Source organism: Elgaria multicarinata, chromosome 3, assembly GCF_023053635.1.
Source record: "Elgaria multicarinata webbii isolate HBS135686 ecotype San Diego chromosome 3, rElgMul1.1.pri, whole genome shotgun sequence".
In the NCBI taxonomy this organism is placed as follows: Eukaryota; Metazoa; Chordata; class Lepidosauria; order Squamata; family Anguidae; genus Elgaria; species Elgaria multicarinata.
The window spans coordinates 39028631-39052542 of NC_086173.1; the positions used below are offsets into that span (position 1 = coordinate 39028631).

The 23912-nt window shown below is 40.2% G+C and overlaps 1 protein-coding gene across 5 annotated transcripts in view; it reads left to right on the forward strand.

The window, feature by feature from the left end:
- Window positions 1–23912, forward strand: part of HELZ (helicase with zinc finger) — a 142556-nt gene that overhangs the window by 11694 nt on the left and 106950 nt on the right. For 4 of the 5 annotated variants that reach the window (XM_063120018.1, XM_063120020.1, XM_063120019.1 and 1 more), the window contains exons 2-5: window positions 13057–13284; window positions 15088–15124; window positions 18436–18560; window positions 21250–21306. In XM_063120018.1, the coding sequence (XP_062976088.1) occupies window positions 13075–13284; window positions 15088–15124; window positions 18436–18560; window positions 21250–21306 (429 nt within the window). In that variant the 5' untranslated portion in view covers window positions 13057–13074. The remainder of the gene's footprint in view (window positions 1–13056; window positions 13285–15087; window positions 15125–18435; window positions 18561–21249; window positions 21307–23912) is intronic. The other variant, XM_063120022.1, reaches the window with a different exon arrangement.

Here is a 23912-nt window from a genome sequence, read left to right on the forward strand (position 1 = left end):
TATTTTGTGCCCTAGGCAAGGTGAGCTGATTTCACCCCCCCACCCCCAGCGTACCCCCCCACTCCACCATACCCCCCCACCCTAGCGTACCCCCCCATCCCCGGTAGACGGAGACAGGCGGGGATGGAGGCCGCGTTACCTTTCCCTCACCCGAAGTCAGAACATGCGCCCTGACTTGGCTTTGGCTGGGCGGGATGCTGGGGTGTGGGGGGGACGGGCGGACGGCTCCACGTCCTGACGTCCGGCATGCCCAGACGCCAGAACGTGGAGCCATCCGTCCGTCCACCCCCCACCCCACCCCACCGTCCCAGCTTGGCTTTGGCTGGGCGCCCACCCAGCTAAAGCCAAGTTGGGACGCTGGGGTGGGTGGGCGGATGGCTCCATGTTCTGACATCCGGCGTGCGCTAGAAGTCAGAACGTGGAGCCATCCCCCCCACAGCGTCTGGGCTTAGCTTTGGCTGGGCAGGCGCCCAGCCGAAACCAAGCCAGGGACGATAGGGTGGAGGTGGGGGCGGAAGGGCAGCTTTGGAACGGTGTGCCCGGAAGCTGCCCTCGCTCAGCTAGAGCGGCTTTGGGAGTGGGAGGGCGACTTCCGGGTGTGGTGTTCGGCGCCCCCCTTACGTTGGCGCTCTAGGCGGCTGCCTGACTGGCCTCTGTGGCAGCGCTGGCCCTGCTGAGGGGTTCCATTCTGGACCAACTGTAGTTTCCAAATATTCTTCAACGGCAGATCTATGTAGAGCACATTACTGTAAGTAAGGCATGTGTCACCCTGGCCAGATTTCGATTCCCCAGGAATGGGCATAGTTGCCAAAAGCACACCTGGCCACTGCCGAGACCTGAGTATCCAAACTATAAGCCTTTGTTTTCAAGGAGAATGCTCTCCTGTCCAACACAGGTGGAGCCACATATCCTGCATAAAGTCTACTGACCAAGACCACCTCTGTCTTGTCTGGATTCAGCAGTTTAAGCCTATGCGGCAGGGTCTTGCTATTTACTGTTTTACTCTGTACAGCACCATGTACATTGATGGTGCTATATAAATAAATAATAATAATAATAATTACCATCTCCCGGCAATGGTTCAGCACCTCAACAGTGTTCTTGGAATGAGATGGAAAGGAAAGAAAGAGGTCTGTGTCATCCACATATTGGTGATACTGAATCACAAAACTCTGAATGATCCACCACCCCCAGAAATTTGGGAGGAATCAAAAAAAGGTACACTCTCCTACTGCTGAAATATCTCCAGCAAAGCTCGATGGCCATCCATCAGGGGTGCTGTAGTTTCATTCTGCATTGAGGTTGGATGGCCCCAAGGTTCCTTTCATTTATATTGGAAGTACCAACATTTTACTGTTTCTGGTGTCTCCTGAGAGCCTTCCTTGAGTAATCAGCCACGGTTTTATCAGAATTCTGTTTTCTTTTAAAAATATAATAATAATAATAATAATAATAATAATAATAATAATAATATATTTCTTACCCACCTCTCCTTCTGGATTGAGGTGGGGAACAACAGAATACAAAAATATTATAAAATATATAAAACTGATTAAAACATATAAAACTAATACATTATTAAAATAACAGGCAGACATCTTAAAATTCAACTGGGTAGGCCTGCTGGAAGAGATCAGTCTTTATAGCATTTTTATATTCAGAAAGACTGTTGAGTTGGCGAATCTCTCCTGGCAGGCCATTCTCCTGGGAGCGGCAGAAGAGAAGGTCCTCTGGGTAACAGATGTCAATCTAGTTTTTGCTGGTTGAAGTAAATTCTTCCCAGAGGACCTGAGTGTGTGGGGCGGATTGTATGGGAGAAGGTGATCCCACAGGTAACCTGGACCCAAACCATGTAGAGCTTTAAAAGTAATAACCAACACTTTACACTTCACCCGGAAACTAATTGGCAGCCGGTGAAGAGATTTTAAAACTGGTGCAATGTGGTCACCCCTAGGTGTATCAGTGACCAGCCTGACTGCCATATTTTGGACTAATTGAAGTTTCTGGACTAGGCACAAAGGTAGCCCTATGTAGAGTGCATTGCAGAAGTCGAGCCTTGAAGTTACCAGCACGTGCACTACCGTCTTTAGGTCTTCCGACTCTAGGAAGGGGCGCAGCTGGCATATCAGCCAAAGCTGATAGTAGGCACTCCTTGCTGCCGCATCTATCTGGGCTGTCATTTGGAGTGACGGATCCAGGAGCACCCCCAAGCTGCGAACACGGTCTTTCAGGGAGAGTGTAACCCCATCCAGGGCTGCTTGACAGACCTCCAAACCCAGGTTGGGGCCTTTGACAGTAAGCACCTTCGTGTTGTCTGGATTCAGCTTCAGTTCGTTTTTCCTCATCCAGCCCATTACTGCCTCCATGCATTCCTTCAGAGGAGACGCACTATCTTTAGCTGACGCTGTTGTTGAAGGCATAGAGAAGGCTATTTGGGTGTCATTGGCATACTGATAGCACCCCACCCCATGCCTCCGGATGATCTCTCCCAGTGGTTTTGTGTTGATGTTAAACAGCATTGGGGATAGGATGACACCTTGTGGTACACCATACAACATCTCATTCTTTGAGGCGCAACTATCCCCAAGCATCACTATCTGGTAGGATCGGAACCACTGAAGCACAGTGCCCCCGATTCCCAAATCTCCCAGGCGTTCCATAAGGATACCATGGTCGATGGTATTGAAAGCCGCTGAGAGGTCCAAAAGCACCAGCAGGGGCACACTCCCCCTGTCAATACTCAAGCGTAGATCATCCACTAAGGCGACCATAACTGTCTCAACTCCATATCCTGCCCTGAAGTCGGTTTGAAATGAGTCTAGAAAATCTGTATCTTCCAAAACTGCTTGGAGATGGAAGGCAACTGCCCTCTCAATTATTTTAACATTGGCGTTTTATTCTTTTATCCTGTTTTGTATCTTTTATTGTTCACTCTGTAACCTGTCTAGATATGAAGCAGTAGACAAATGTTGCAAATAAGTAAATAAATGATTAAATGATTCTGTGGAATGGCTTCACTGAGCATGTTAGTCCTGGTCACTCCTTGTATTTTCACAATGTATTGGAAGTGTCTAGATACAAACATCTATCTTCACCGTTGCTTATTTTATCTGAAATTCAGCTTTTATTTGACCAAAAGTAAAATAATATGTCTGCCTATGTGTATATCCTTGATACTCTTGCTAGAGAATAATTAATGTGTGACTAATCATTAAAAATGGTTTCTATGACATGTGAATATAAGATAGGAAATTGAAGACATGATACTGTAACTGAGTAGTTAGTTCTTAGTATTGTTAGTTAAAATTTTATAGCACTTAATTGAGACCTTACACATATTTAATGTGAATGTTTTTGGGTTAAAGAAATTGCCTCCCTGACTCACTGTGATTGCATTATAGTCAGCTGGCTGTGTGGGTAGGACATGTGTCTCAAATGTATGGAACCTGCAGCTGAGAAGTTGCCAGGTTTGAGCTGCATGTCTGAAGAATAGCTAAGAAAGTCACTGGGCCATAGATAGCCCTTCAAACATTTTCCATATATCCTTTGTCAAATATTTCCTCCTTGTGAAAATGTAAATTGTTTAGTGCTTTCTTAGAGATTGGCTGTGCATTTTAAATAAAGGGTAATTACCCTGTAGGAACACTAATTGAAATATCTGAACATTGCTATTTTCTTATCTGTGTCTTTGGTATATAATCTTTATTGGTAGGGTCTGTGGAAACGCCCTGATTTCCTACCAGTTCCAAAGGGGAAAAAAGTAAAAGGATTAATCAGGTTTATTACATTTGGCATGCAATGTGCTATGTTCTTTTACAAGCTCTAATATCAACCATTAGTATGAAAAAGCTTCAGGTGCTGTATGGCCCTCAATCAAATTACTAGTCTATTTTTATTACTGTTTTGTGTAGAGTGCACCCTGCTGAAATCATTCAAATGTTCCATTGTAGTTTGAAATTGTGCCCCCTTTGTATCTATTAGTTTGATTGTGGATTAAAGTAAGGGGGTGGGGAGTAAAGTGGTTTAAAGTAAAGTAGTGTTAATTTAACACTCTTGGCCATTTTGCAAGAGTGGCACGAACTAGAAGCCTCAATAAATTGACTTGCATAAAGGAGACCCGAAATGGCAGTCCTTGGAATGTTTTGAAGAGACAAGCCTCTGAATGGTATGCCTAAAACTACTTGTAAATGGTCAACAGCTTGCACCTAGGCAGTGATCCCATGTCTGCCCATGGTGTCTATGGAATTTTATAGTCAGAAAGTCACACCACACAAATTGAAGCTTTTGCCACATTTAAAAGGTCCTGTGTATGGAGTGCTTCCATTTTTTACAAGCAAATCCGACATTATATTGTCTGATGACGAAAGAGGAATGTGGGTGCGACTTGGCAAAGAGATATAGAGCTTCCTCAGCTATCACAGTGTAGGTAAGACACTCCCTAGATTGTATTTTCTTTAGCAGCTGACCACTTTTTGTCACCAGTTGTGATCAGTATCTTTGAGAGCTGGCAAACAGTTAATAGAGAATAGGGTTGCAGCAGATATGCAATGACTATATATTCAGATAGCTATGCATTTGAGAGTGACTTGTGCACTAGCTCACATGTCTATTTTAAGCTTGTGTGTGATCATGCCTGTGACAAACAGCTTTTTTGTTGTTCTGGTGTTGTATTTTAGTGCGACATATGTTTCTATGCACAGTGGAAGCAAAAGTCATTATCGTATGTCCAGACAAAATCATGGATTGGATTGAGAATGATGAAGTGACACGCCCACAGCTGGCACAGCCCTCATTTTTCATTTGTGTAATGCTCACTATGAATGTGTATGTATGTATTGCCAAAGATAAAAGTCCACTTTGGTTGTAAGGCAACTCTGTTTTATTGAGCGTAATACAGTTGTATAGAAAAAGTCCTTCAGACAAAACTTGTCAAATGGCAGTATGAAAAGCAGGTATATTTATACATAGTAGCATCTTAACCAATTACAAGTTAGTAAAGTCCTAAAGGAAAAGAAAGACAGATCAAAGAAAACTTTGTCATTATACTTTATCAACAGATGGCCCAAAACTCTTCTGGCAGTGTCCGATTGACCTGGATGTTCAGTCCTTCTTATCAAACTAGCTTATTTGTCTTCTACTATATCAAGAGGTCTTGACAGTTCCTTGCTGATATAACAGTTTTAGCATTACAGCACAAATAGGCACATACATTATTCCAATCCCATCATGCAGTTCACTTGCAAGAACCAAACTACATACAGAGGCCTACATAAAGAGCAGTTATATCAAGGCTTCTGGCCTTGTTTTCTCAGTATGTATGTAAGTTCCTGACTGGCAATTAACTTTTAACAGGGACCTTGTTTTGAATTGTTGAAGGGTCTGCAGCATTAGTCCTGACGTTCCCTCACTCTTGCATGGACCAAAATGCAGGCAAAAGGCTGTCCCAGTGTGAAAAGCAGCAGAGGCTTTGGCAGGATGCCGCCGTTATGCAGTTTAGCGTCTTTCTTCATGAATTAGGCAGCGGCCTCTTTACTCCTTCCCTTCCCCTGTGCAAATAGCAAGAGGGTTCTTCTTTTTATATACCTCATCTTCTGAATCCGGTTTGTCTGTTCACACACATGTGTGAAGGAGATTAAAAGAACTTTGATTGTGATTGCATTCAAGTAGTGAAGCAGCACCTACAGTGCAAAATAGAAGTAGTGCTGGGCAGAAAGTTCTCAGAAGATAACTTTTGGCTGAAATGGTGGGGAGTGGGGGTTGTCCCTCTTCTGTCTTTCGGGGTTGGGGGTTGGAAGCAACACTCTTTGATGCTCCTGTGGCTTCCCTTCAGCTGGCAAATGCGATTTTTATTTTCCAGTAATACCCTGAAACAAAGATATGTGGTGATGTAGTGTCATTCCAAGTGTCATTCTGTGGGGAGGGTGTCGTCCTCCCCAAATGGTGACCAGTACATCACAACATCGTGTTCCTCTGGGTCATTATTGAAACATAACGATTCTGACCACTGGCCTGAACAGCTACGAAGACTGCTGGTGAATTTTGCCCCTCTCCCCAGGTTTGAATGTGTCCTACCCCTGAAAGCAGCTGAAATGCTCTATTCTCCAAAGGGATCTATGAAAGTCAGAGGACATTTTGCTCAGCTATATAATTAGGGAGGGAGGGGGAAGTATTATAGCTTTCCCCATTATATCTGACAAGTGGGTATTAGGTTTATGTTGTATTTTTTTAAAATATTCCCCGCTGGAACCCTTGGGAGGGCATGACAGAAATGCAACTAGATGAATATTTCCTTTGACTTAAATCCCATGGGCTTCTTTAGTATTTATTTTCAAAACAATCCATAACTTTTGTTCAGCTACTTTTTCAATATTATGGGCTATTCTCTGTGCTCTGCCAAGAGCTCAATTTTGAAGATATTTTTCTTATTTCTGAGAGTGCTTTCTGCTGTTATAAAATATCTTTAAATAATGTGAACATTCAGTTCATTTTGAAAACCTTGATTGGATGGACTTTAATGATTTTGGATAATTGCTTATTGCTGTTGTGAGTCAATCACAATTATTTATACGCCAGTGAAATCTTTAATTTAAAAAGGGGCATGTCATTGCGTTTTCTAAAATGACGATCTGTACCTGTCTTCAGAAGTATTTGAAATCTTTCTCTAGCCGATGGGCACTGATAGTGGGGTCCATGTTTCTCATCCAAAGAAATGATCAAGTATTTTGGAAAAGGTCACAAGGTCAGTCAGGATCAATATTGATTCTCTTAGGCTCAGATGGAGCTAGTCAAGCTTCACCCATATCCTTTCTAAATTTCACATAAATTGGAAAGAGTAAGCAGGCAGTAAAGCAGCCAGATTGCTCCATTTCTTTTTGTTTCTCCACAGCCAGGAACAGACTGCAGTGCCAGTGGGAAGCAAAGGCATCAGGCAAGGGTGTACATATGCAAAATGTAGGGTTTTCGAGTGCATAAGTTAAGATGCTTCTTTTAAAGACCTGTGAATATTTATTGCTTCGTTTTAATTAAGGAAAGAGAAACAGAATATGTTTCCCTCCAAACTTCATATTAGAACCATACAAAACGGGAAATACAGAAGGCTGAAAATATGTCCTGGTATATCTTGATTGACAGCAGGGCATAGCAGGAGGAGGACTAGACAGATTGCAGGGTACATTAATATTAATTATATTTATCATTTATATAGCACATTAGAGTGTTCAAAACACTTCATCAAGAAGTATTTTAGTACTAAATTTGTGGTTTACTGCTCTGTTTTGTTTTGTTGTATTTTAAATCTTTGTGAGCTTCTCTGAATATATGTTGATACAGAAGGGAGGATATGAATTACAGAAAAAAATATGAAAAATAGGTCAGTATCAACAGCCAGCTTCTCTGGGCCTACAACCCAAGAGGGCACCCAGCCTGCTTTCTGAAAAGATGAAAGTAAACAGCATCAAATCATGTGAAGAATGTTTTAAACTGAAGTAATTCTTCATGTGAACATGTCCCAGTTGGTGGATCATACCAAGGGCTCTCATTGTTGCCATGAACTGGAAAATTATACGGGACTGCTTACTTCAGTGGCTTTGTGTTTCACCTGATCTGTTCATATATTTAAAAATGGAGTTTTTGAATGCATCACTGCAATATGTTGCAGGAGGGCATGATCACGGACTGTTTCCCAAATGATAAACTTTCATTGCGCTTTCACTCTACACACACACTCTTTTGCATGTTTATTTTTGGCTTGTTGCTGAGCCATTTATCCAGCCATGAAATGATTCTTTCACAGCTTCTTGTGTGTCAAGAAGAGGTGATGTTTATATTATACTAAGTGAGGTAGATGCTTTTGTTGTTTGTGCCTCTTTATCTTCACCCGACAACTCTTTCCATTCCTAGTACTCTCTGTGACTCCTGAGGAGTGACATTTATTTCCTTAAAGTTTTAAACATTCATCTTTGCAGATACCAGCACGGTGTACAAATATGATTAAAATAAAACACAGTACAATAAACCACATAATGATAAATAATAATGACTTTTCTTTCTCTTTGCTTGCTGTTGTTATTGTTGTTTTTCTTGTGTTTAAGCCATTTTATTTTGATTTCTGTTAGTTGCACTTAACATGTTTGAAAGACTCCAAAGCCTGATATCCCAGTTTGGAGGATGTGATCAACTACTGTACGCACTGGCCTGTCAGGTGGCTTCTTCCTCCAGCTCTTGGTTGAAGTGTCCTTGATGGGGTCTCAGAGAGAGAGAAGAGTCAACCATTGTTTGTCATGGTTTGTCTTCTAGAAACAGCAGCTGCAGGTTGTTCCCAGAGTTCTATCTCCTCCCCACCCCCTGATTCATAGCTTATACTTTCCTGGTGGGGGCCTGCACCAAAATTGAGAACCAAGGGACTAATGCTGGCATGTACAGCTTGCCATCTATTATGTCCTGCAGGATTCTTGTGATTTCTAGGGGGGGAAATGCCAAGGTTTATCATGCCCCAATTAGCTGCCATACATAGCTATGCCTGGTGGGTTGCAAGTTGTGCTGAGGTGCTCTTGTGGTTTTCTAATAACTTTGTACAAATCTAGCTTGCATTAGATAATTACAAGGAAACTTAGGTGCAGAGTTGCCTAGGTAGTGGGTTGCATCCAGTGGTTACATGAGTAGTGCAACCAGTCTTCCTCCCCTGCAGCCTCTTGTACACTCCAAAAAGCCCCTCCAGAGTCTGAAGAGTCGGGCTGAACAGTGGGGCTGGGTTGTATGGGATGGCAGCGGTGGGGTGGGGAATCTCCTGAAATCAGGAGTTGGATCTGGTGCCACAACTCTTTTTTGGGGGGGGGGGGAATTGTGCAAATGGGCCTACTTGCATCAGCATTTATCTAATTGGCGACTGGTTCATTTTTAAGGGGTATATGCTGCTTGCTGTGTACGAATTTTAAACCAGAATCTAAAAATGTGTTCACAAGCTTAATAGTAATGCATTATCCTGAATGACCAAAATGAAATTAAGGCCCTTTATATTTTCACATTTTCTTCCCGCACAGTGCATTGCCATGTGAAAACCTGTCTCAATGGGGTGTGTGTGTGTGTGTGTGTATGTGTATGTATGTGTCAACACCACTTGACTAAAATTCAGTATTATCTAAAGCTTTATTACTAGAGTACTCTATAAGAATACAAGGGGAAAAAAAATCTTGTCCCACAATACAAACCTGCTGCATTTCCTTAGGGTATGAAATTTGGTTTCTCCTTTGGACAGCTGAAACAACAAGACTCAAGCTTTGCTGGGCAGCGGGTGACAAAAATAAAATGTGTGCTTTTTTGGATACCTTTTACAAAGTGCCAACGTGAAAAGTGGAAGAGCCCTTGAAAGTTGCTGAGCTTAATTTCTAAGATATTTTTAACACGGCACACAGCTGTACAGTGACCATAATGGTCCTTGAGAATAAATTTAGTCTTAAACTGCTATATCTATATATGGTTGCTCTTTGCAGCAGAAGTCTTCCACAGTCTACCTCCTTATCCTTGGCATCTAGACAGTAGGGTCTGTAACATACCCCCACCCCGTGATAGAAACAAACACATCAAAGAGTAAAGAGCTTTAGAACAGTGGTCAAAGGGGGATTTTGTCTTTTGAAGATTTGTGTGTGTTCTGCCATACAAAACACTGAGCAGATGTGAATGCTTTCCTTTTGGTTCAGTAGTGTGGTGACATATGGTATAGTGAATCCTTCACAAGATGAACTGCCAGTGTCATTGTTTCAGCTGTGGTTTTTCCAGGGATTTTTCCAATTTAATATGGAAAAACTATCGTTGCTTTCATCACTCTGTCAGAACTCTTCTAGGACACAATTTGAATGAATAAAAGTTTGTTAGTTGTGGAAGTTGCGATTCCCCCCCCAACTTTTCTTATAAACTGTTAAGTCAGGGAGATGATAATTTGGCAGCTATGAATTAATACTGAGTAGTCATGTTTGATATCTTTGAATTATCATTGTTAAATTTTTATGTGAGAAAGTTTTGTGAATTTCTTCTAGTGGTTTTCAGAAAACCTTTTATTACTCTTTAGGTATTCATTCCAAAGCCTATTTTTATAGAGCAAATTATTTGGTGCCTTATTCAATGTAAAAAAAAAATCAAGAGGAATTTAGGTACTGATTTCATTTCTTTTGGGGGTTGTAAACATTGTTCTAAGATGCTTTTTCATTGCCTTTTCTGGAAATGGCCAGGTGCCTTTTCCAAATTGGCCATGAAATAAGTTAACTCAATCATTATACAACAAGGAGTGTTTTGATATACAAATTGAGCATCTACCATTCCAGATAGATTAAATGTTTGTAGAATGAGAGCAGCTTTTAATAGGGCATTGCATGAGAAGAATAGCAAAGAGAGAGCTAACCTAGCTTCCCCTGGGAGGGAGTTCCAGATCCTGGGAGCAGTCACCAAGAAGGCCTTCTCTTGTATCACCACCAAATGAGCCTCTGAAGGTGGTGATACCGAGGAATGGGCCTCCCCAGTCACGGTTGTATGGGAGAAGGTGGCCTGTCAGGTAGCCCAGTCCCAACCCATATAGGGCTTTATAGATTATAACTAGCACTTTTAATTGTGCCTGGTGTAGGGATTGGGCTCAGCACCTCTACAGAACCATCCAAAAATATGTGGGAACTGATTTGGAGTCAGACAAAGAGGAGGGGGAAAGGGTTGTCGAGCCACCAAGATCTCAGGAGATGTGTGAGAGTTAACATTAACAGAGAAGTGCTTGTCCATATCCAGACTAACCATTTGGATGATAACCAGCCAGGGCCTTCACTGCCCATGGGAATGCAGGATCTTAATGAGGAGGAGCTAGGATCCAAGAATTAGACGTTGGGTCAGGAGGGAGGAGCAATGCTGGGTCGTGAGACATTAAAAAAGGCTAGCAGCCCAGGAGAGGTCTTTCTGGGAAGAACCACCCTGAGGGCGGGATTTAGAGAGACACTCAGGTTGTGAAGAGGCGGCCAGCAGCTTTATTGCAACTTTCTATCATAGTGCATTAACCAAAGAAGCACTTGTAGTCTAATTAGTATTGTATTATGCAAAGCTGACTGGAGAACCTAGCTCCACGTTCCTGTTTGTGGATGCTGACTGTAACCTGAGGCACTGTCGATTTGGCTGTGGCTTACATACTAAAAGTAATTGATTGGTAGTCTCACAGTGAAGATGGATTTACAAAGAGACCAGAGGCTTGGCGCTTGACAACCAGTAGCCAGTGAAGCTATTGTAACAAGGGAGTCATGTGCTCCCTGTAATCAACCCCAGCCAACAGTCTGTAAAGTTTCTTTACAGTTTTCAAAGGAAGTCCCATGTAGAGCATTTTCCAGTAGTCCAAATGCATATGAGAAGCGGGCAGAGACAGAATATGGTCCTGTGAACATGATTGAGATTGGGAGTGTTAAGGTTGTATGTGTCCAATATCGAATTCCATAGAAGTCAAGGTATTTGTTTCTAATCCATGTAGGATTGAGGTAGAATGTATATAAAAATTAATGCATTTTTCATTAAAGCAGATTGTAGAATGCCAATATAAAGGGGGGTTATACTAAAATAGAACTATAAGGCACAGAGCTTGTTGGGTAGATTTATGAACTTAAACATTTAATTGCTCAAGCTTTAATTTCTCATTTCAGGGCAATTTTGTTAGATGAGGGCTGAAATCAAGGGCACACGTGTTTAATTTACCTGTTTTGGTTCTGGTATGTTACTATAATAGAGAATGAATGAAAATATTAAATAATTCTCTTCTAACTGTGCATGAAAGCTCTGGCTTATTAAATTGTAAGTAGCATCCATGTCCTTCAGTATGTCACAAAAGCACCTTTATTAAAATCTTGGTAAAATCAGCATTTATCTCATTTTAATAAGTCAGAGCAACTAAAGTTTTTAAATTAGCACACAGCCCTAAAAAAAGTGCTGTTGCAATATAACGTCCTTATAAAATATACTTACCACTGAAAACACAGAAGAACAATGAATCGTTTGTGTGTGTCAAAATTAGTTATTATATTAGAAATTGACTTCCACCCAACTAAATATTTTTACATTCTTGGCCGAAAAATTTGAAACTTTTCTGCTTTGTTGACATTGGTAGTAGTAGTTTCCTATCCTATCTATAGTGAGAGCACTAACCCATGTACTGAGCTTGTGGAGCTTGTTGGTATTGCAGTCTTGTCCTGGGTCAAAGGCTGTGTCCTGCTGCAACCCAAATCCCACCCACCCAATTTTCTATCTCTGTGGGAATTCTGTCTTAAACTCCATGGAAAGGAGGATGTTATTGAAAATTAATGCTCAAAGGAGGAGACCCTCAGCTCTCCTTAGAAACACAGGCAGCAGCTGTCTTGTACTGAATCAGACCATTGGTCCATCTAGCCCAGTATTGCCAACACTGACTGGGAACAGCTCTCCAGGGTTTCTGGCAGGATTCCTTCCTAGCCCTACCGGCAGATGCTGGGGATCAAATTTGGAACCTTCTGTCAGCAAAGCAGGTGCTCTAGCACTGAGCTACAGCCCCTTCTCAAGGGCACTGCGAGTGATAGACTGGAATATAAAATCTTGGATCTGTTGGAAGTCAGTCACAAAATTGTCAGTTACTTAAAGTGCAAAATTAATTTCAGGCATAATTAATGTCAAGGTTGTGCAAGGGAAATCAAATTGACAATATAAGAATCTGTTGGGAATGGCTTAGGCGAAAATTCAAAGGTGATTGACCAGCTAACTCTGGATGACCCTTCCAACTAAATTAGGATAAATTATAGAATGCAATCTTGATACTTGTAGCAAAAGGGGATATGAGTAAAGTCTACCTTATCCCAGATGTTAGATGGCAGTGCAAATGTGTAATGCAAGGAGACAACTTATGGAAAAAAGGGCAAATGTTCAACATGTGGCAGAGGCCCAAGCAGAATATAAGAACAATGGGATGGATAAAGACCAGGTGGGGAGCGCTCACAACTGTAGGTGTGTTTCAAAAGATCATTTTCGTGTTACAGCTAACCTGCATTTGAAACCCCTCCTGATTCATATTAGGATTTCTGTCGCTGAGTCATGGCAGACAGAAGACCAGAGAAGTCATGTGAACAAGCATGTGAATCACTCAGACAGCAGGATTATGAAGTGGCGCTGAAGCACTGTTCGGAGGCCCTTTTTTCCCTCAGCCAATACCCTCCCACTCACTTCCCAGACGCATGTCAGGCTGAAATCGACCGCATCAAAATTGAGAGCCTTCTCTATAGAATCGCTTCTTCTTTGCAACTCGTGAGTGTGATGTTTACAGTGGAATCAAGTGAAAATAATTTTATTGTATGAGTAAAAATGGAAAACTAATGCCTTTCTTGACATCACACTACTGTGCTACTCCCAGCAAGCAGAACTTTGTGATTAACATGTTTATGTACTTGGCTATATAATTGAGGTGGATGCTTATAATTGCTTCCCGTGTTAGCTTTCATGGGAAATGGACATGTATTGTCCAATGCTGTCTGCTTTGGGGTATAAATTATGATATTCTGATTTTTGTTCTTCATTCTGTCTTATTGAAATAGTGGCTGTGTAGTTCAACATAAAAAGTTGGTGAAGAGGAAAATGAATTAATTTTCACTGCCACTGGTGTAGTGATTCCTTAAATAGAGAGGATGGGGTCAAACACCAGTGCGGGTGTGCTGATAGATATCAGGCGGAGATGCTAAGAGTTTGTGTGCTGAATATCTAGTACAAATTAATTTCAAGACTTCCTGCATAAAACAGCTTTCAAGATTTGGTCTAAATACAATTTAGATCTGAACTATTAATGCTGGGAAATATCCAGTAGTTATATAATAAATTACAGCAACATTGGAAATATACACTTTAGAGAATAGCTTCTTAATAAAATCATAGAGGGGATGTTTTGGCCTACATCTCCCATTCACCCTCCAGATGTTTTGGCCTACAATTCCCATCAGCTCTAGCTAGCTTAGCTATTGCTGGGATCATGGGAGTTGAAGGCCAAAGGGCATAGGTTGGCCACCCCTGCCCTAGAAACAATTCTTAAAGTGAGAACCATTTTATAAATGGAGTTTAAGAAAGGGATCACAGACACCAATTGGGACAATGTTTTGCTAAATACTTTTCTCAGTGGTAATGGTGATGTTAAATGCTTCTTAACTATTTGCAAAGATAGTTTAATAAAAGTTTTTGTTGAAATATATATAGAAAATGCAAAATCCTGTAGGTGTTATGTATCAATTTTAATGCCAGAATTCTGGCTTTACTTGAGTCAGTGGCAAGACTGACACTGACATCAGTTGATCTAAATTTTAACCTGTTTGTATAGGTTTTGGCAATATATTAGTGCAAATTGAAGTAGTATGCTCAGTGGGTAAGTAGCAGTGTAAATTTTAAACTAGTCTGGGTGACAAGTAGGTGTTTTTTTTTTTAAAAAAATTGAGTATTGTAGACCTTACATATGCCCTTTATTTCTAATGTGAATTCTGTTATTTTAAATGAGCATAAAGAAGGTTTCTATTTTTATTTTAAGATCTAGACAAGTGGAACCTGCAACAAAATGTTGCAGTGTGGCGTGCTCCTGTTCACTGTTCAAGTTAGTCAGCCATGCCCTGCTCCACCATACTCCATTCCATTCCCACACTTTCTCTCCCCTGACACACAACAGTGAGTATTCCATGACTGCTAAGCATGGTTAGTCCTCACTGAGTTGTTTTTGGGGGTTCATCATTTAGGTGTTTTTCCCCCTAAACATCTTTTGTGCTTCTGCAAATCTTCAGTTTGCCCCGAGTATTCTAATATCTTCCTCTTGTGCATGGATGGTGCCATTTTGGCTACTTAGGATCCACACTTGGATAACGCATTCACTATTAGTCTGTGATCCTGTGCACATTCAAGTTTGTGTGAGTTGCATTGAAATCAGTGAGGCTTCCATACATATGACTGTGTTTACACCCAGGAAGCTGCTGAATAAATAACATTTCTTCTTAGACTGTTTTTGTTTAAGCAGCTGAGAAGCAGAGATGTACTTATTATGGCTGTTGTGTCTAATCATCATTTTTTTCCTTTTTGCAGAAAAACTATGGGAAGGCAGATGAGGACTGTAGGCATGGTATGTAGTCCCCCCCCCCCCAGTTTATAGTAATGTGTTCTTTGGGTTCTAAATGTTAGGAAATGATATCACATTTACTTCTCTGATAAGAAGAATTTGTCCATTATATCAATATTGCTGTGGGTTATTTAAAAAAAAATATTTGCCATTTTCAAAAAGATAATGCAGTACATCACAGTAACTTTTCTGGTACTTTTTGTATAGAGTAGACAGTACCTTCGTAATTGTAGGAAATGGGTAGTAGTTGAGCAGAGATTTTAATATTCAGTCTCCCAGCTCTGCTCCAATGTTTGGTAATATTCCTGATATAACAAAAGACTGAAGTCAGTTGAATTAAAGTATATGTTTAGAAACCTCTGTTATCTTCTAGGCCAGTTGGTCTTCAACTGGTTCAGACCCGAGTTCCATCTTGGACTCCCAACCTGCAGCATGGGATCCACTTTTACAATTTCACAGTTGCCCAGCATGGCGACCCATTTGGACTGATCTCATGACCCACTTTTGGGTCGGGACCCACTTGTTGAAGACCAGTGCTCTAGGCTATATAGAGTAGTGCAGGTTTTGTATTACTGTTTTTTAGCACTGAAAAGTCACTTTAGAAGCATAAACATGGGAGCAGATGGGTTCCCCCAAAAATTCATACTTAGGTGTCTACAACTGAACTTATTTTGCATTTCTGATCATCCTGCCATATGCTAAACTACTAGCCATGTTTATTTTGAAATACTTTGATTTTGAAATACTGTAGTTGTCCTCATTTGCTATAATAACTTCAGATATTTGGATTTCTGTTTAATTGAGTCTTTAACTGATAGTTAGGCTGCAGACTTTAATTGATTTAATTGGTAATTTAAATAAAGCTTAAAATTAAACAACTAAAGCTTAATTAATGGGAAGGGAATTTAATTTGATGTGAATCAAAGACTATTCTTTATCTTTTGAGGATATTTTGGTTGTACTGTGTTACTGTAATTTCACATGTAAAAGAAAATAATTTTAAAAATTCTTTTCCTTCTAGCAAAAGGTGACAGCTATTGTTTATTTATGTTATACTTCTATCTGAAAAGGCACCTTTTGAGGTTTTTGATAATATGCAAATTTACTTAAAATTGATTGGTTTCAAGACATAAATCAATAAGGAGATCTGATGGATCTAATCCAGAGGTTCACAACTTGGAGGATCACAGTTATGTTTTTAGCTAGTGATGTCAGTTTTCCAGAAAATTTTGAATTGGCAAATTCAAAATTCAGCTAATTTTCATTGGAAAATTTTCATTGGAAAATTTTGTATGTGCATCAGATTTTTTCTGGAGACTTAGGGAGTGATCTAATTTAGTATGTTTTTATTACTTGCATTTAATAAACCACAAATCTTAAAAAAGGATCTCAGGCTAATTACACCATAAATATTTGACCCAAATTATTTGAGGGGGGGGGAATGAAAGCATGATTAATGTGATTTAAAGACAATAGGATAAATACATTGTATACATTTAAGAAAAAACAAAAGTATTGAAAACTGTTGATATACTAATAATTTTAGCAACCCAAAAAAACCTTTGTATGATATGATGACAAACATCTATTTAACAGAAAAAGAGTTCAACTCTTTTCCACCAATCCACAGTGGTTGTTGTTGGGGTTTCAGTATGAGACACATATACATTTCAGTGGTATAATATGTATTCTCCCACACGTGTGCTTGGGATAGTCACCTGAAAAACATTAATTGCAACTTTTTTCATTCTCTAAAACCTATGAGAGAAAACAGTCTGAAGTTATTGTGGTTATGTATGGTTGTTGGCATCCTCCAAAAATGCCTGTCAAGTCAAAACAATACTACTAGACACCTACATTTGTTCACTTACAATTAGACATGTCAGTAAGATTCAGCTGAGAATATTTAACTGATTTAAATTCCAAAATATAAGAACGGCTTGTCTAATTTCATACCAGACCACAAATGACGTGACAGAAGAGATGCAATACCTCTGCTGGTTGCAATTTAGTGTGTTCCTTATTTATATAGATTTTATGCAAATAATAGACATGACCTAGCCCTAAATTAAGCACTGTTAAGCTCCACTCACTTCCTTGGGAGAATTAAGTACATTAACTTCGACTGGATAATGTTCTGCGGTTATAATATAAACAGGTTGCGATTGTGAAATTCTGTACCCTTCCCTCTCCTGCACTTGTTTTAATGTGGCTTTACGTTGCTGAATATATTGCTTGTAATATACCACTGAGAACACAACATTTATCTTCTGATTTAATTTTGTACTATCAAAATTAAACTGATCCAGATACAAAGCAAAGTTATCCCACAGCATGACTTGAGTGGGCCTGCTCGTTGGTAAATACGTTGTGGATGATTGCCCTTGGGTACAGTTCTCTGGGAATATCTTTTGTGCATGCTTTATTGAAATGAACACCAGTTCCACAGGAACTGTGGAGGACAAATTCCTAAGGATTGTCTTCTTTAGTTATAACAGTGTTCAAGTTTAAAGCAGAGCTAGAAAGTGCAATATGACATGCATACAGTGAAAATGTGACGAAAGAGAAACTGGGGAGGACACTTTCTAAAATTACATTCCCCAAAAAGGATTTATTTATTTATTCATTTACAAAATTTATATATTACTCCATATCTAAAACAGATTCTGGAGTGGTGAACATAAGAAATAAAACCGTAAAAAATAAAAAGATTACAGCACCATATTAAAATTATACTTTTTAAAAATGGAATGCCAATAAAAACTGGCTGTCGATTAAGGAGTGCTTCCTGAAATAGGACTGTTTTCAGGGGGCGCTGTGAGCAGCACAGTGTTGGTGCCTGCCTGATCTCCAGGAGCAAGGAGTTCCAAAGAAAGGGGACCACCAGACTAAAGGCTTTTCTCCTGGTGGACTCCAATTGGGCCATAGATTTACAGTGCAATCCTATACGTGTCTGTTGAGAAGTAAGGTCCCTGAGTTGTTGTTGTTATTATTATTATTATTATTATTATTATTATTATTATTATTTATTTATTTATATAGCACCATCAATGTACATGGTGCTGTACAGAGTAAAACAGTAAATAGCAAGACCCTGCCGCATAGGCTTACAATCTAATAAAATCATAGTAAAACAATAAGGAGGGGAAGAGAAGGCAAACAGGCACAGGGTAGGGTAAGCAGGCACAGGGTAGGGTAAAACTAGGGTTGCAGCCTTAAATATTACTTTTGTACAGTGAGACCAAAAGTGTGTGTGTGTTGAGTTACATATTTGCTGTATTGTGGGAAGTAATGGAATCTGCTTTGGATTGCAGTATTGGGAGAAGGACTGGACAGGGAAGGTGACACTTTCCGTGCAGTGCTTTGCTGCATGCATCTTAAAGGGAAGCTGCAGGTTGTATCTAACGTGCTTTCTAAGTCACTGATGGGCGAATCACTGGTAAGTGACAACTAAGGTACTTTAGATTAGTAGCACAGTGGCTATGTCAGTAGATTTCAAGATCAAACTGCTTTGGCTTGAACCCTCAGTGATGTAAACATATCAAAATATCCAGATGTTAATACATGAAAAGAAACATGAGCCCCAGTCAGCAGACAGACAAATATATGGATTTAAAAAAAAAAAAAAAAAAAACCCTTACCGCCATTTAATTGCAAAGGAATGCCAAGTAATTTTCATCATGTGCAGATTAATAGAGCAGAGACATGTGCCTTTCCATTTTTATTACTGTATTTTTCACATCAGAGGTCTTTCTGAGTCTGCTCCTTTTGGAAGAGGTTGAGTTGTTATACCATAAATTTCATAGTATGTGAAGGTACTACCTGGGTTTTCTGAAGGGGAAATGCCCTTGAGACCTCACTTGTCGTTAATCTGGCCTCAGACTAGAGTCAGTGTGACTTGATTTGCCACCTGCTGTGGCTGACAGAGCTGCAGCCCAGTATTCTTCAGTATGGTTCAGAGTGATGAAATTACCTTCCCCCACTTCTTCAAGAATCTCCCTGTTGCTAGGCCCATAGCCTAGTAGGGTGGCCACAGACTAGAGAGTGGCCAAACCCTTTAGTTTCTTTTGGTTTGAATCACATTGGAGAGAGGTGTATCCCACTGCTGTGTATCTTCCAGATACACAGAATTACAGGAAGGTTTCCTGTTGAATTCTTTATGTAGCAGAAAGCATGCTGGTAGGATTAATAATTTTAAAGGCAATCCAATTTATAAATTACCATCAAATTAATCCATGATGGGAAAGGATAAAGAGAGTTTGCTTTTCAAAACAAATAGCTGAAAATAGCTTGTTTGAGGTTTCCTTTGCAGGTAATTAATCACTAAATGATAAATCCACAAATTTAGATCCAGAGATGTCTTGCACAAATGGAAAGGCCGTTCTGCTTGTAGAAAGCTGGATTCTCTAGGTTTCCCTGGCCCACTGGAGCCCCAGTGTCCCATCACATTTTGTTCCAGAGGTGTAGCCTTAGGAGCAGCTTTTGACGGGGCACATGGGGCAGTAGCAGAGGCCAAGGAGCTACAAAAGTCTGTTTTACCAGTGGAATCCCATTCTTCTTTCTCTAGATTCAGCCCACAGTCTTAAAAGTTAAATCCTTTATGCCGGGGTGACCATATGTGGCCCTCCGGGTGTTGTTGGACTATATCTTCCAATATCTCTGACCATTGGCTATGCTGGCTGGGGCTGACAGGAATTGAGTACAGCAATCTATGGAGTGTTGCAGGTTCTGCATCCATGTTTTTTTAACTTTATCTTTTTCCTTTGGGCCTACTTATACTTAAAAGAATCAGGATGCATGTCCTGTTTTGCTTTTTTCTATTGGTCATGGTTTTAATTTGCTCCATGTGAAGTGATGGTATCAATTCAAAGATTAGTTTAATGCTGGGCTGTGGAACCTGCAGCCCTACAGATGTTGTTGGGGCTGATAAGAGTTGTAGTCCCCAAATATCTGGAGGGCTACATGTTCCCCATCCCTGGTCTAAGGATTGGAAATTTCTTGTTCTTTTACTGATGTTTATGGAACCCATGCTAGCAGAACACACATATTCAGAATACATTCCTTGTCAAGTAAAAGAAATAAAGCTTGTTTGCTTTTAATTCTAAGGCTGATTTTACACAATACAGAAGTAATTGCACATAACTCTGGAGGATTTACTGATATCAATATATAAACATAACAACTGTACTAAACAAAATGCCACCTGTATTGTAATGTCCTAGTTAAATAGATAGCTTTAAAAGTTCCACTGTTCCATTGTTTTTCAGGGAAACAGTTTTTGTTTTGACCTTGCCTCACTGACATAGATAGATTATCTGTTATTTCTGATACGTTTTGTTTGATAGTGAAGGGTCTGGCAATTCATTTAGCCTGGAGTTCACATTTGGCAGCATCAGACATTGCAAGGAAATGAAGGCAGGGAGAACAGAGTGAAGGTGCACATGAGCTTGAGGCACGCTTCCCCTTATACCGGGTTCACCAAATAATACTGGCCTGACCAGGCCCCAAGTCTGAAATGTTGAGCTGTCCTTGACTATTACTGTTATCAGTTGTTTTTAAGAGTGTAACTGCAGACAGTTTGATGGTTGGAAGAAGCATTTTATCAGGAATAAAGAACCTTGAGCAAAAGAGAAAGAGTGCCTTCTGTAGTAAAAGTGATCGGTCATAAATTCAGTCCATATAATTTTCTTGTATTTTAAAGGTGTAAGAGATTTCCCATAGTTTGTCATTTTTCAAATAAAGGGTTATTTTCAGTGGTGTCCATCCCACAGCCCTGTGGATCAGATTCAGTGGGTACCTTGGGGACTACAGGGCAAGAGAGGAGAGGAAGGGGAAGTCCTTATGCACAAGCAGAAGCCTACTTGTGTGATGTTGAATGTAGCCCAAAATATTTTTCAATTTTGTTCCCACTGATACGCAGCTTAGATAACTGTAAACATTTTTTTCATGTACTTTTGCCCTATTTTAAACTGGCCTATAGTCAATGTCACTGAGAATTATAGAGTACCTGTCGAGAATACAGTTTAACTAAACTTGTTAAAAAAATAGAAAAAAGATCTTGCAATTTGTATTTAACATAGAAAACAAATGGGCAGTATGTGATAACTTTTTTTTTTTTTTTTTGGCAGAATGGGATGGTAACTAAAGATCTGACAAGGCTGAAAACAATTCTTGTTGAAACAGAGGTAAGAATAGCAGTATATTTCCTGGATGCAGCTTTGGACTACCTGCGCTGTGTTTTATGGAACTGAAGGATTCTTCCTCACTGCTGTAGGCCTCACGGCCTTTTCAAATAATGCTGAATACTTTAGTGTCACATCTACCAAGGCTCCGTATGCTGTGCTGGCTGATCATATGCATCTTACTTGAAAGCAGCCCTGTATGTGTCTCTTTGAATTCTGGATGTTTAGGATACATTTATTAAATTTCTATACCAACCGGTAGCTGAAGCTCTCTGGGCAGGTCACAAAACAAAATTTCATAGAATAGTAGCGTTGGAAAGGCCATTGAGTCCAACCTCTTGCTCAATGCAGGAATCAACCCTAAAGCATCCCTGACAGATGGTTGTCCAGCTGCCTCTTGAATGCCTCTAGTGCGGGAGAGCCCACAACCTCCCTAGGTAACTGGTTCCATTGTCATACTGCTCTCAGTCAGGAAGTTTTTCCTGATGTCCAGCTGGAATCTGACTTCCTGTAACTTCAGCCTGTTGTTCCGTGTCCTGCACTCTGGGATGATCGAGAAGAGATCCTGGCCTTCCTCTGTGTGACAACCTTTTAAGTATTTGAAGACTGCTATCATGTCTCCCCTCAATCTTCTCTTCTCCAGGCTAAACATGCCCAGTTGTTTCAGTCTCTCTTCAATAACTTAGTAAAACATAAAGTAAAACTCTTAGGCTCAGTTCAGACAACACATTTCTCAACAGTGGTTTTAGAACTCCATGGTGGAGTTCTAAAGTGGTGTAAAAACTCCACGGTGGAGTTTTTACACCACCGTTGAGAAATGTGTTCTCTGGAGGGAAAATTCCATGCAACGCTGGAGGTTTTTTTTTAGAAAACACTCCATGCAGAATATCCATGTTGTGCAGAGGAGAGTTCCTGCACAATTGTATTATGTGGCGGGCTCTGTAGTGTTTTTCATTGCGTTGAGTTGAGTTTTCCCACTGGCTACAGAGTTCCCTGACAAGAGCGGTGAAAGGAGAGAGTGTTGCTCTAGGAGAGCCACCGGGATATTTTTTTTGCAGCAATGGCTGATGGGATACCATCGGGAGGACTGGGGAAGGAGAGAGGGTGGAAGAACTGTCAATCAAACTTTGTGATGGATTTTACTCAACTCCACAGTAGCCCACAGTCACATAACGGTGGAGTTAAAACATGTTGGGTGGGGAGTACTCCCTAGAAACTCAACCTTTGAGTGGAGTTTTTATATTGTGTTGACTAATGTGTTGTCTGAAGTGAGCCTTAGTTTAAAACAGAATAAATTACCAGTTCAAAGGTAATAGAGGACACTGTTTAAATGACCTGAAAGAGTAACTCCTCCTGTGCATTAAGAGCATCCCTGGAGAACCTTCTTTTGGTTTCCCCACTTTCTGAAATTAGGTGGGTGGTGACTAGTTGTGGCATCTCACCTTTGGAATGCCCTCCCTAAGGAGACTCACCTGGCATCCACTCTTAGTTTTTGGGGTCACTTGGCAAAGACCTTTTATTTTCCTAGGCCTTTTAGATTCTGATTGAAATGTTTTTTTTCTTTGCCACTGTGATTTTAGTGTTTTACTGCCCTGCTGTTTTTTGTTTTTGTTTTTTTGTTTATTGGTTGTTATAGGCTTTTATTATTTTAAATATATTTGACTAACTTGTTAGCTGTCATGATTCTCAATCTTTCCAGAACACACACTCTGGCAAACTTGACACAGGACACCCAAATCAATGAGACTTCTTTATTGCTGGAAATCACACTCTTCCGAAATCATATAGCTGATAGTCAATAGCTATAGGACCTATGTAATTCCAGAACAGTCAAAAGCTAAAAACTACAACCTTAGCAGAGATGTGTACAATAGGTTTCCCCATTGAATCTTTTAGGCTCAAAACACAGGGAAGGGGGTTCAGGCTTCCTGGGGTCATCCTTCCCAGGGAATTGTGGACAAGAGTCAGTAACCTAAATTATTCCTGGGATAAACCTTCCCAGGCAATCAAAGAAATGCATTTCCACAAACAGAACAAAAAACTGGAATGATTCCTGGGTTATCCTTTTCAGGCAATCAAAGGCAAGAGTTCTAGAAAAGGCCCAAACAAATCCACACGCAAGGAGATGTTGTATAACCCAGAACCTTCCTTTTGGATTTGTACTACATGGACGAGGCCTATTAAGTCCAAGAGTAAGTTCACACAAGCATGGTTTCACGCCATAGCTTTCACTGTGGTAACTCCAGTCCAGACGAGAAAAATCCAAGAGTCAGGATCGGACCCAGCCTGCTGGCACTCTAGGCTGACCACAAGGAAGACATACAATCCACAGAAAAACAAGAGTTCAAAGTCTATGAAAAGCATTACAGGACTTTTGATGGCTAGTCCTTAGCAATCCAAAGTTCCAGTTAGAAAGAGATTCCATGTGTTTATTATGGTTTTAATTTTTGTGAACCACCCAGAGAGCTTCAGCTGTTGGGTAGTATAAAAATGTAATAAATAAGTAAATAAATAAATAAGTAAATAAATAAAATAATGTGTGGAATGCCTCCAGAGGCTCAGAAGATGGTAGACCCAAACATAGAAGGTTTCAGGCAATGAAGATGAGA